This window comes from Eucyclogobius newberryi, unplaced genomic scaffold (genome assembly GCF_026437365.1).
Source record: "Eucyclogobius newberryi isolate DKJ021-1_F unplaced genomic scaffold, fEucNew1.0.hap1 SCAF_6, whole genome shotgun sequence".
Classification (NCBI taxonomy): Eukaryota; Metazoa; Chordata; class Actinopteri; order Gobiiformes; family Gobiidae; genus Eucyclogobius; species Eucyclogobius newberryi.
The window spans coordinates 29,038,662-29,051,568 of record NW_027316278.1 but is presented as its reverse complement, the minus strand read 5'-3'; the positions used below and the strand labels follow the sequence as shown (position 1 = coordinate 29,051,568).

Sequence of the window (12,907 nt, the reverse complement as noted above, 5' to 3'; positions counted from 1 at the left end):
TAGGTGCTACAGCATGGATCTGTTATATTAGGGGCTACAGCATGGATCTGTTATATTAGGGGCTACAGCATGGATCTGTTATAATATGTGCTACAGCATGGATCTGTTATAATAGGTGCTACAGCATGGATCTGTTATATTAGGTGCTACAGCATGGATCTGTTATAATAGGTGCTACAGCATGGATCTGTTATATTAGGTGCTACAGCATGGATCTGTTATAATAGGTGCTACAGCATGGATCTGTTATATTAGGTGCTACAGCATGGATCTGTTATAATAGGTGCTACAGCATGGATCTGTTATAATAGGTGCTACAGCATGGATCTGTTATAATAGGTGCTCCGGTGGTGAAAGGGTTACATTTAAATGAGTTCGTCGAGCCTCTTTTTTGGTCACCACAAGTCCCGCCCACAATGCTCTGGACCAATGCGCGCACACCGCTGCGCCGTTTGAGCTAACAGCTAGCGGCTAACACCAGTCACATTGCATCTTCTCTCTTTAGCTCGAGGCGCTGGGACGTTTACGGTATTTCCGCTCGCGCCCTCGTGTCATCCTCCCGTGCGCAGCTCCAGACCATGGCGGCCCTTAAAGCTCTTTGCAGAGCGGAGAGTTTATTCTTCCAAAACCCCTCTGGTCCCCGCAGAATCTCATTACACTTCTACAAGCAGACACTGGGCAAGGTCGGTATCAGCTGCGAGTCACGTGTGTTGTGCACCTTGCAATCTGTCCATGGAAGGGCATCTGGTACATGTGTGTTTGTGCGTGCAGCACTACACTGCTTAGCGTGTTGCTTACCACACAGATGAGTTAGTTATTGAATATTTCCATTGCTGTGCGAAGATTGTTCACCCTAAAAAAAGGTCAAATTTGAATTTCTCCATTCAGACGATTTGTGTTTACCAAATGTTTTTTCAAATATACTGACGTGATTATGACAAACATATGGAAGATTTGCAGCAGGATTGTATGTGTAATTCACTCAAAATGCATATACTCCCTCACAAAAGGTCATGCCAAGTTGTTTTTTGTTGCCATGCCAATGAAATGCCTAAACTCACTGTAATAAGCGTTACCTCTTTTAAAACTAAAGAAAAGAGTCAATACAGATTTAGATACCATAATATATATCTTCAACACAACATACTGTTCTTTTTTAATGTATTTTTAGTGTCTATGTTTTTCCAAATGAGTGTCTAGTTTCTATCCTAGCATTAATAAATATCTGATACATTTGACAACCCTATGGTGATTTACGATTGTTCTAACTCTAATCTGTAATTTCACAATGTTGAATGTGAACGTCTCCGAGCCAAATGACCGTTATGCCTTTTTTGCGACTTTAACATGCCCTGTCAAAGTACATTCACAAGGCCATTAAAAACGGATGACTAGAACAATCAGACAACCCAATAATTAGATCTGATTTTTGGTGAGAGAGAAATCTTAATGTGATCTGCAAAAACACCTGGTGACATTTATTTAATAGGTTTATACAGTGACTTGTATTTGTACAAAAAATATTCTAAAATATCTCATTCAATCTTTAATACTTGCTCTTTCATTTTTGACTTTGCTCTCCTTTGTTTGCCCTGTTCTAGTGTCAACATTCAGAAACCGATGGAACATGACCTTTCAATAATCTGATAACTCCAGAAATCGGATACATTTGCATTGATGTATTCAGCCAGTGGCTATATTATCTGATTATTTAAATGTCTGCATGTTACAGGCAAGCGGCTGCTACTTTTCCACTTCCTCCCAAAGAAAATCAAGGTTCTACACAGACCCCACAGAGGCAGTGAAAGACATCCCGAGTGGAGCTACTGTACTAGTAGGAGGTAAGACAGATCTGCATCTTCTTTTGGGAAAAAAAAAAATACCTTAGCAATACCTTATTGCTACGTATTGTACCTTATTGTTACTTTAATTTAAAAGAGGTATAAGTGTAAATTCCAACCATAGTTTAAAATTGAGCTGGAGGACAGAGTTCTATGGTTGAATTTGCCTTTAACAAATTCATTATTATGATGGTGAAATTAAGTTTTCTCACAAAATTTTCAAAACACGGCGTTTTTAAACTGTTGCCAATTCAAAGTATTTTAAGCCTTAAGATGAATGACATGTTTGTGGACCTCAATCATTTTGTGCGTTTTCAGTTTATTCTTTCAACAACACAGAATTGCCCATGGAGTCGTGCGGCTTTGGGTGTTGGATTAATTGATAAATAAATACGACTTCCCAAGTAGAAGTTGCACATGAACCCCCCACCAAGGTGTTTCCCCATGTCCTAGAAATGAGTATTTTGGAAGCAGCACGAACAATCTGAGTTAATTGGTTGAAGTCAAAATAGAGTTCACAACAGATGAGATGGTTTGTAATTTGTATCACGTGATCAATAATGTTGGAGAACTACAGTGAGAAACTTCTGAAATAGTTTTTGCGCAAAATATTGAGTCAGAAACAAACAGAGTTTACCAAATGCAAACAACTGTTTTGTGACTGGTTCCTTGCTGTAAAGAGCTTTGAGGGCCTTGAAGGTAGAAAAGTGCTATATAAACGTGACCATTTTGACTGACTGTTTATATTACACAATGAAGAACATATCAGATCATTATTAGTGTACAGTGCAGACAGAGGAACAAAGCTTCATTCATTTTTCCATTGTGTAAAACTATTTATAGTCGCCTCTCATGTGACATTGTGGAGCATTTTCCACTCAGTCATATATATATATGTTTCCAAAATAAACACTGCCTTCTTTTAGTGGGAGTTAGAGTTTGGGAATCTATAACATAAATTGACTGTATTGTTTCCACAACGTGTATAACATTTATTGCATCTGTGTAATATAGAATCATAGCAACTTACAACAAAGGTTAGGATCCTCTTCTAACAGGGTTCTTCAAGGTTATTGATGTTTTCTTTTCTTGGGCATGTAGCAATTTGGATCATTTTAGCAATCCTAGTCAAACATTAAGAAAACCACACATACAAAGGTTTTATACTCCTCATAATTGTTTTAATCTATTTATCCATTGCAGGCTTTGGGTTATGCGGCATTCCAGAGAACCTCATTAACAGTTTATTGAAGACGGGAGTGAAAAGTTTAACTGCTGTTAGTAATAACGCAGGGTAAGTGGACTCGACTTGTGTGCCTGTTTATATTTTTTTCTATATTTGTGAAGAATCAAATCAAAGAAAAATCCATTGGAGCTTTTTAAATGTTTTACATAGTTTCACTGTTTTGACACATGCATTTCCCTGAATATGTCTCCAAACATACAAAGTGCTGTGAAGTTTGTAGTTTAGTTGTGCAATTAATACAATTTTAATCAAGATCAAGACTGTTCTTTCTAATTGTCAATGATAGGGCTGTGCAATGTCACATGACCGGCTCTTAGCCTGTTTTTAAGGGAAATTAAAAGAAGCCTACATCAGCAAACTTCAACTAAAGTATAATTCTGTTCACATTTAATTTAACCTATAACGAGCCTGTCACTGACTGACTTTCAACCCGGGGCAAACAATGAGGGAAATGCAGGCAAGGCAAGGGCCAATCAAAATCATAATTTATTTTAGATGATATTTTTTAACATAACTAAACAATAATGAATCATGGTTGGTTGTGTGAGTGTCTGGTGTTTGCAGTGTGGAAATGTGGTATGTGTGAATGTGTATCAGAATGCAAAAATAAACAAACGGCAACTGAGGAAACCCCGACAAAGGCGTACCTGAGAGAACAGAGCGATAGACTGTTAATGAGGTGTTTTCATTGTGTCAGGGCCGGCGCGGGGCCAGCGCGGGGCCAACGCAGAGGGCAGAGCCAGCACGGGGCCTCTTCTTTTTCTGCTGTCCTTGGTTCACCTCTATTAAAGCAGCTTGTTAATGTTTAAAGCACAGCCCAGTAGCAGATCCTTGTGATTGTAAGTGCTTTATTGGCCCTGTTGTTATAACTCTAAACAGTTAATAGCCTGGAGGAAACATAACTGCAGATATGTAATCAGTGTTTCACACACTCTCACTCTTTCCCGTTGTAACCCTCTGATTACCTCCTGCTGCTTTGATTGTTTCTATTTCCCCTTGTAGTTCTTGTTGCTGGGGGTTATCTTTGAAGACTGTTTTGGGTAAACAGTCCGACAGACACACAGAATGAGAGTGCAGAGACTTTGATAAAACGCTGAGCAATCGAGTCAACGCACAAAATGAACAAATTACGCTGTTATGGATGTTATTGTTTTTTTTTAATTCAACTCGACTTTTACTCTCCGAATCAGAATCTTTATTAATGTGAAACAAACAATTGGGTGGAATTTGAAACGGATTAGGTTGTTATAGTGGGAAAAAACTGTATAACTGTGTAACTGATACTTGATAGTTTTGGCTCTATTCTAATCTTAAAGCTGAGAGTGGGACGCTGTATTTGAATTCTTAAGTGTTTTTTCTCCACGTCTGAACTTTAAGAAAATTATACAGACGATGCATTATCACAGAGTGCCCCTTTTATTTATTTTGTATTTAATGATTTTAGGGGCAACAAAAGGTGATAAGCTCCTTCTGCTTTCTATAAACTGCTTGAGAAGTAAATGTAAAATGCTCTGTTTCTCTTGACAATGAGGGAAAGTAAGAATACGTTTTGAAATTGACTTGACCAATCAATAGCATTTTGTTTTTCTACTGTTGTTCATCATGCAGCATTTACCACGGCTCTATATTCTCTCTGTATTCCCTCCTGACAAGTGCTGGTTGCAGTTAAGTGCTTGCGTAGTGGATTCCAGTGGCACAGTTGGCAAAAGTGAAGTTACAGTTCAATTGTATCTTTACTTGGACTTTGTATTGTCCAAACCATTACCCAGAACGTTTGCTAAAGGTAAATGATCAGCTGCAAAGGAGGGTTGACCCAAATGTATTTTCAAAAGGTTTTGTACCAACCCTGGTAATTATACAGATAAATAGCATTTAATGAGAAAGGATTTGTGAAATATCTTATTGCTAAAACTTTAACATTAATATATTGACAATTTTAGATCCTGCCATATCACAATATAAAGGACAAATATATCTGCTTTTATAGACACGTTATATGGAACATGTTATTGTGAAATATTATAGAGTTAAGCCTTTTTAACTGTACACTTGGACACCATGACTTTTGTATTTCATAGTTTATACGTTTTTAAAGGGACATTTTTTGTAAAATTTGTATGACTTTTATGAGCTTAACATGTTATAATAGTGTTCCCTCACCGTCTGTTTACTCAAAGTTTTAATTTAAATAGATTCATGATTATGCATTTGAGGCACTTACCCCATACCTACGCCCACTGACACGTACTTAGTAATACACAAAGGGTTCAAAATGTCAACAAAATAAACATGTAAATAGAACTCGCCGCTTTCTGCGTTGAAATGCCATTCTAGTTCTGCAGTTTTGAACAGGAAGCCAAAAACCTGTTTCTATAGATCATTACTGATCTGTACAATTATTCAAATGTTAAATAATGATCTACATAATTATGTTAGTACCAGGGGGGAAAAAGCACAATAGTGTTTTTTTACTAATTTCCTGACTATGTTTCTAATCTTCACCATATGTCAGCCATACATTTTCTCATGTTTGTCTCAAAGCAAATGCACCTGTTACTTTTCCCCTGACTTACACGTCACCCTTTGGTCTTGAATGTTTCTTTCCTCCTCACAGCCCGTATTATGTTTTTGCAGCTTTCAGTGGGACGAGGTGAACACAGACATTTAGTTTGGCGGAACAACAATACAGTGTGCTCTTTGTGGCGTGTAATACGAGACGAGAGGGCGCTCTGATCTGTGACTGGAATGGTTCCCCTGTGGCGTCCAGTTCCTTCTGTAATCAGCCCCTTCACAGGCTGTGAAAATGTGTGGAAAGAGCAGATATATGTGCTTAATGTCAGTCCCTGTTTTTACTTTATATCTTTTAGACTCCTCGACTATTATTCATGGTGGGCATTGTGTCATCTCACTCCGAATCAAAAATAAAACTAACAGAATGTTGCTGTGTAGTCTTCCAAACAAGAGAATAATCACTTTTTGAACCCCAACTCGTACATTTACAGTTACATTTCTGTTGTTTTGCAAGATAAGAGCTGAGTGCTGTTATTTATAGATTAAAACAAATAAAACAAAGATAATCATGTGTCAATAACAATCAGCCCTAATTGCTTGGTAAGTGCAGCCATAATTCTTCTGTCCCAAGCCAATAAACTGTATGACTGTGAATGAATGTTGTAACATGTAGCATATGGATGTACTTGATCAAACACTCTTCATCAAACACTGTATTTCACTCGGTTTTCACAGGCCTAGTTGTCTTACCTTGATTTTCTTGCTGTGATTGTGCTTTTGTCTCCTCAGAGTTGATAATTTCGGCCTGGGCCTGCTCCTTCAAACCAAACAGATCAAGCGCATGATTTCCTCGTACGTCGGAGAGAACGTAGAGTTTGAGAGGCAGTATTTGACGGGAGAGCTTGAAGTGGAGCTCACGCCTCAGGTTCGTGCCCTCATACCAGTATCTACATTAAAATGGCTTCCTTCTAAAGTTTTCTTTAGAATTGTTTTGGTTGTTGGTCTAGACTCGAGTAATTGCTTCAATGTATTTCGGAATGTTAAATGCTACATAATGGCAATAAACCACTTGATATGATGTGTATTTTTTTTAAATCACTAAATGTTATTTAGTGATTAGTGACATGTAGACGTCTTCTCTGTTTGCAGTGTGAAATACTCTGTGTTCTTGTGCAGGGGACTTTAGCAGAGCGGATCAGAGCTGGAGGAGCAGGGGTCCCTGCCTTCTTCACAGCCACAGGGTACGGCACACTCATCCAGCAGGGCGGCTCGCCCATCAAGTACAACAAAGATGGAACCATTCAAATCGCCAGTGAGCCGAGGGAGGTAAGAAAGAAAATCTGTTATTTTTTTTCATTTTACCATCTAAAATAAATAAACTAAATAATTAGTGCTGAAACAAAGTTTTGATATTACATCAGTAGCTCAGTGGTCGAGGGCTCATCTTCTGATCTGAAGCTCGGCAGTTCTAATTAAACATCCTGATAGAGCGGTCAGATCCACTGGCCCACAGGTTGAAGGTGCGATCGCAGCGGCATCGGGCGATTACTGCTGTTGTGTCCTTGGGCAAGACACACCCTCAGTGTCTGCACACAGTCACACTGGTGTGTGACTGTGTGTGTGAATGTGTGACTGGTTCGTTGATGCTGTGCTTTGAGTGCCTTGAAGGCAGAATAGAACTATATAAATGTGACCATTTGTTTTTTACATCTTTGCATTAGTGTTTCTTATGTAATTGTAGGCTATATCAAAATGTATATATGTACTATAATAGCAAAATTAGGACATTTTTATTGAAAATGCTTACAAACTGTTAAAATTACTTACTCAATTTCTTTAAGACTTTGGTATTCTTTTCATGTACTCGGGAAACATTAGTGAGTAAGGATTATTATCAAGGCGAAAGCTGCTTCTCTGATGCAGCCTTGTTTGGCTTTGGTTCCTCCATCCTGCTTCTAGAATTAAACTATCCATTTCCATCCTTTTCATGTGGGACCCAATTCTCTGTTGTTCTCCTCGTGTTCCTACAGTAGTTGGAGCAGTGGGATGTTTGTTCAATGCCCTGTGTCCAGATGGGGCAAGCTGCTAGTCACTTATCTAACCTGTCCTGCATTCAATGGCCTGTATCCGCCCCTACTACTATGTGCTTCCTATTTACTTGGATCTTTGGTTGTCTATGGCCTTCTGCTTTCACCACAAGGTTTCCCGTTGCAGTTCTTTGGTCTTCTGTCCACAGGCAGTCCTCGTCCAATCTTTTCACTTTGGGCCCAGTTTCTTGGGGGGTGAGACGCCCAGACCCCTGTCATGGCAATGGTGCACAGAGTATGGTGAATGGAGCTCTCTAGTGCTTTTTTCAATGTCTTTGCGTTGTTGACTTGCTGGTCACATGAACATTGGATCCATATATTTTTCTCTCCTTAAGTTGAGCTGGAGCAGTCGGTCCTAGCTCACTGGACGTAGCTGAGCCCGGTGTAAGAGTTGAGATCGGCTAAACTTGAACCACTCTATGCCCCTCCCCCCATGTTTTATCGTTGCTGTGGAGATTATCAACAGTACTGTGGCAATGCAGCAATCATAACTGTTTTAACTTAATCAAAATGGCTGAAATTGTAATGTTTTTATCTTAATTTAATAAAAGATAAATACGTTTACAATTAGCCATGCCCCCAAAATCCAATCAATCACAGCACAGTCTTCTGACAGCTCTGCGAGAACAAAGCTTGGCCAATGTGTCAACAACAATCCGGCCAGGAGCTGTATGTAATGTTATTCCTGCAGCTCTAGGCACAAGAACAATAATTCAGACTTTTGAAGAAGACATTTTACCACTTTTGTGTTAAAATGGCAGTGAGTCAAACTGTTTCTTGTTTATGTTCGGGGAATGAATAGTGTAAAAGCCATGTATATCGCAAACTGTGATCAGTCAATAAGGGGAGACAATTTTTGATTCCGTTGTTACCAAACATCATCTGTCTGCAGTATCCACAAGTAATAGGCCTTTCCATGTTGTTGCCTTGCTAAAGCTGATGGAGCTCTATGTAAATATAGGGTAAAAGTTAGTCGTTACAAAGTGTGAGAACACATGTGCTGTCCGAAAATGTTTGCTTAAATCTGTGTGACTTGTGGCGCTATGGACTCTGAACAGTTCTGCTTTTTCACACAGGTTCGGGAGTTCAACGGCAGACACTACATCATGGAGAAGGCCATCACCGCAGACTTTGCCCTGGTCAAAGCTTGGAAGGCAGACAGGGCCGGAAATATTATATTTAGGTGAGCATTATTTCAGTATGTTCCACCAAACACACCGTCTGAAATGATTTAAAAGGTTTTTCCATTTATCATGCCTCACCTTGTCTCCACTATGTTTACTCAACAGTCAGCGCTTGTTTCTCAAGTCATCCAGTGACGTAAAGGCTTTATTTGATGTTGGTGCTTAATTAGTGTTTCCACAATGCTAACATTTCAAACTTGATGTCAGTACCAATGAATATACTTGGTTCTTGATACCAATTTTGATACCACAATAAAATTAGAGAAAAAAAATGTTTTCAACAACAGACTTACAATTATTTTATGTTGAAAATGGGAATTATTTGTTACTATATTGTTACTAGTTCTGATACAGCTCAAGATCATTTTAACTGTTCAGGAAATGTTTTGTCCAATTATTTATTTTGAATATATGTTTTTCATTTAGTATGCATACTGGCTCAACTGAATATATAGTGTCAATGCTAGTTCTAGTATAATAGTATCTAGTATAGTTTAGTATTTTATTTTCAATAATTTTGACGAACATAAATTTATTACCAGTGGAAATAAACATATTTCCACTGGTAATAAACCACTTTTTTCTTCTATTTTAGGCCATCTTTTTGTTCATACACAACCCAGTGGAAAAATATATATTTTTCCACTTGTGTGGTACATGTATTATTTATGATCTTTAAAATAAACAACAAACTGGCTTTATCTGGTTACATAAATGCTTGCTCGCTGTCATAATAAAATATAGAATATAGAGTTATGGCAAATCTTTCATAAACGTGTAGTAAACTCTATAACCACAAGATGGCAGTTTTCTCCAAGATATTCTGTCACTGAAGTCTGGAGTGCTCTTCAATGCTAGTTCTAAAATGTCTATTTTCTCACAGGAAAACTGCTAGAAACTTCAATCAACCAATGTGCAAAGCGGCGAAAGTCACAGTTGTTGAGGTGAGAGAAATGCTCCGATGCTTCATACTTTACTGCTTGTTTTTTACTGATATGTGTTCAATTCATACATATTTTCAACCATAACAGTATTTCTTGGGTGTAGTGAGAATATGAACTCTACTATGAAGTTGTAGTTTTCTAAATGTAACCCCTTGATCAATACCAATCCATAAAAGAAAGTATTTTTTTTTATCATTACTCTTCTGTAACATCTTCATCAACCAGAAAATATTTATGTTTTTCCTTATATGACAGTAGCACATGGATCTATTATAATATCTGGATAGGGTATGGCCAGCCTCAGCATGTCGCAGACTACCCCAGTGGCCACTCCATTGGTACTGCATCGTGCGTCCAGAAAGCTTTTTTTCCTTAGAGCGCAATGTAACTAAAAACTGCTCGTGTTCGGCTGACAGGGCACGTAGAGCTTTCAAAAAAGTCGGATATGGCGGCAATTCGTACTTATTTATGGGTCATTGACTTTCTCCAATTTTAAGATTCTTCAGGTGTCTTTAAAACGCATTTAAAGCTGTTAGCTTCGGCTACGCTCTAGCGCGCCGCTCTAGCCCAGCTCGTGACCGTCTAGACCAATCAGAGCGCGTGTAGGTGATGTGAACGGGCCGAGATGCCGTGGATGAGCCCAAATGCCTCGAATAAGCTACAGGCGTAAAACTATGATCCATGACTTTAAAGGTGGTATGAACGATACCGCCTTTAATAACTGAACAAATCATCAAACTAATGACCACCACGGACCTGAGGGCCGCGGATCTATTTCTCGGAAGCGATGTCTGTCTTGAAATTGTTAAGCCTGAAAAACTAAATAACGTAATAATGGAATGTTTTGCCAGGTATAAACTAATCGATGTTACGTTTCGTGTCCATCAGTGTTGTTTTCTGTATTACACAAGAAGCCTACAAGACAAGAAACCTAAATACGGACTTAATCATGACTTTAGCATGTTTTGCATGTAGATAAACATGTCATCTGAATACATTTGACATGTTGTAGAATGATATGATTAAAACCCGTAATTTAAGAAATCAATTTTAGATCATACATTCCATGTACTTAATAAGGACTAGAATTATTTCCATTGACAGTGAAAATGTTTACTAACTAGACATTTTTTTATGGTTTTATATTGTATTTGCGATAAACCACAAAACACCGGTTCAAAATCCTTCAGTTTTCTTAAAACCAGTTGTTTAATATTTCGCTTTATCTCACACTGTGCTCTGCACTGCTCTAGTAACTCTCTCTGATTGGTCAGTACAATTACATGGTACGCTAACCGCACGCAGACCTACGTCACTTCTGGGCTGCATTGTCCAAAGCTTGTCCAGAGCTAAAGGCTAACTGGCGACATGCGCTACTGAGCAGCTCTCATTGACTTGACTGGGCGGCCATCTTGGTTGCTGGGGGCTTGCAGTAGCATAGGAAAAGGATGGTTGGGTAAAATGGGGGTTGCTGGGTAAAATGGGGGTTGCTGGGTAAAATAGGGGTTTGCTGGGAGAAAAAGGTTGGGAACTGCTATTCTCGATCACGTTTTGGATTTTATCAATACAGTGATCCCTCACTATAACGCGGTTCACTTTTCACGGTCTCGCTGCTTCGCGGATTTTCATCATGCATTGTGTTCTGCATTCTGATTGGCTAAACAGTCTCTCCGCATCTTCAATAACGTGTGTCAATAACGTTATGGATTAATATGTACACGTACGTAAAACCGCTTGCCAAATTGAAGTTTGCGAGGCCAGTGAGAGAGCGCGTGTGAGAGGCCGGCGAGAGCGGCGCGCGTGAGCTTCAATGTTTTATGGAGTATTTCCTTGTATAGTAACTGTAAAAAAATAAAGGTTTCTACTTCGCGGATTTCGCCTATTGCGGGTTCGTTTTGGAACGTAACCCCCGCGATAAACGAAGGATCACTGTATTCATTTTTTTAAATTTTTGGTCACTAAAGCCATGTGCTGCTTCTGACAATTGATACTTCACTGTGATTGGTTAAATCCACCCGTCTCTCACCCGGGACTCAGAACATAACAGAGGCTGACGAATAGGATGTGGATTGCCTCTGAATCACAACTTGACGGTTTCACCAACATCCTTACAGCAATTTGATCACAATTTTACTATTGCCTAAATGTAAATGTTCCTGAGTGGCAGCGTGCTCTCTATCTTTTTCATTTTCATTCTAAGTGGTTTTACCCTCCCGTCTCTCATTCGTCAGTCTGAAAATGTGTTAACTCATCTCTGCTCCGGCGTTTGTGTGCGTCCAAGCCTCCTCCTCTGCTTCACACTGTCTCTATAGCGATAAATACGGCAGGCAAACACAGTACGGGTATGTGTATGTGTGTGTGTGTGTGTGTGTGTGTGTGCCATAAACCGTTAATGCGGTCGCTTCCTGGAAATAAATTGGTTGCTAAAGGTCTCTCATAAATGCAACAGACTTTCACAAAGGACGTTTCAATAATTGTCTGTCTGGACCAGAGAAGTTGATTGGAAACATCTAACGCCAAATGGCAACCTACATCTTTAGGCATACTGTAATAAAAAACGATAAAAGAAAGCAAATTTTACAGGCGGTAATTGTGTCTGGAATTGGTGCATTCTCAATGGGTCGGAGTGAAAACATATTTATCAGATGGTTTGATTCATTGCAGTGCTTAACCAGGACTCAAAGATGGACTGGCAAAGTGGGAATTGTGAACCAAGCAACTCATGTGCTACCAAATAAAACCCAATAAAAGCTTGCTAAAATAAATGAAGGATGGGAAATGACTAAACTAGGTCTAAATCCAGACTGAATGAAGACCTAAACCAGTCCATAATCCATGACAGAATCAACAAGACGATGCCATGCTAAACCAGGACTGAAATTATTTGGACTTTGAAGAAATAAAGTCTATACTGTCACTTAAAGTTTATACTGCAAACAGACTACTTGTAGAAACTGAAAAATAATGACTAAAGCTATATATCAAGGTAGACGAGGACTATGAGCAGACAGGCTTTTGTTTATTAATTGATGCATTTATTGCTGGCACTGTAGTTGACCAAAGAAATGATTGGTACATTTCTACAGAAAACCAC

The 12,907-nt window shown here is 38.9% G+C and overlaps 1 protein-coding gene across 1 annotated transcript in view; it reads left to right on the top strand.

Annotated features, from left to right (window-relative positions):
• The first annotated feature begins 501 nt into the window (after positions 1 to 501).
• The window catches only part of oxct1a (3-oxoacid CoA transferase 1a), an 88,375-nt gene continuing 75,969 nt past the window's right edge, over positions 502 to 12,907 (top strand). Inside the window, exons 1-7 of the mRNA XM_072433824.1 lie at positions 502 to 683; positions 1,733 to 1,841; positions 3,045 to 3,135; positions 6,388 to 6,523; positions 6,775 to 6,924; positions 8,762 to 8,868; positions 9,753 to 9,813. Coding sequence (XP_072289925.1) covers positions 579 to 683; positions 1,733 to 1,841; positions 3,045 to 3,135; positions 6,388 to 6,523; positions 6,775 to 6,924; positions 8,762 to 8,868; positions 9,753 to 9,813 — 759 coding nt within the window. The 5' untranslated portion in view covers positions 502 to 578. The remainder of the gene's footprint in view (positions 684 to 1,732; positions 1,842 to 3,044; positions 3,136 to 6,387; positions 6,524 to 6,774; positions 6,925 to 8,761; positions 8,869 to 9,752; positions 9,814 to 12,907) is intronic.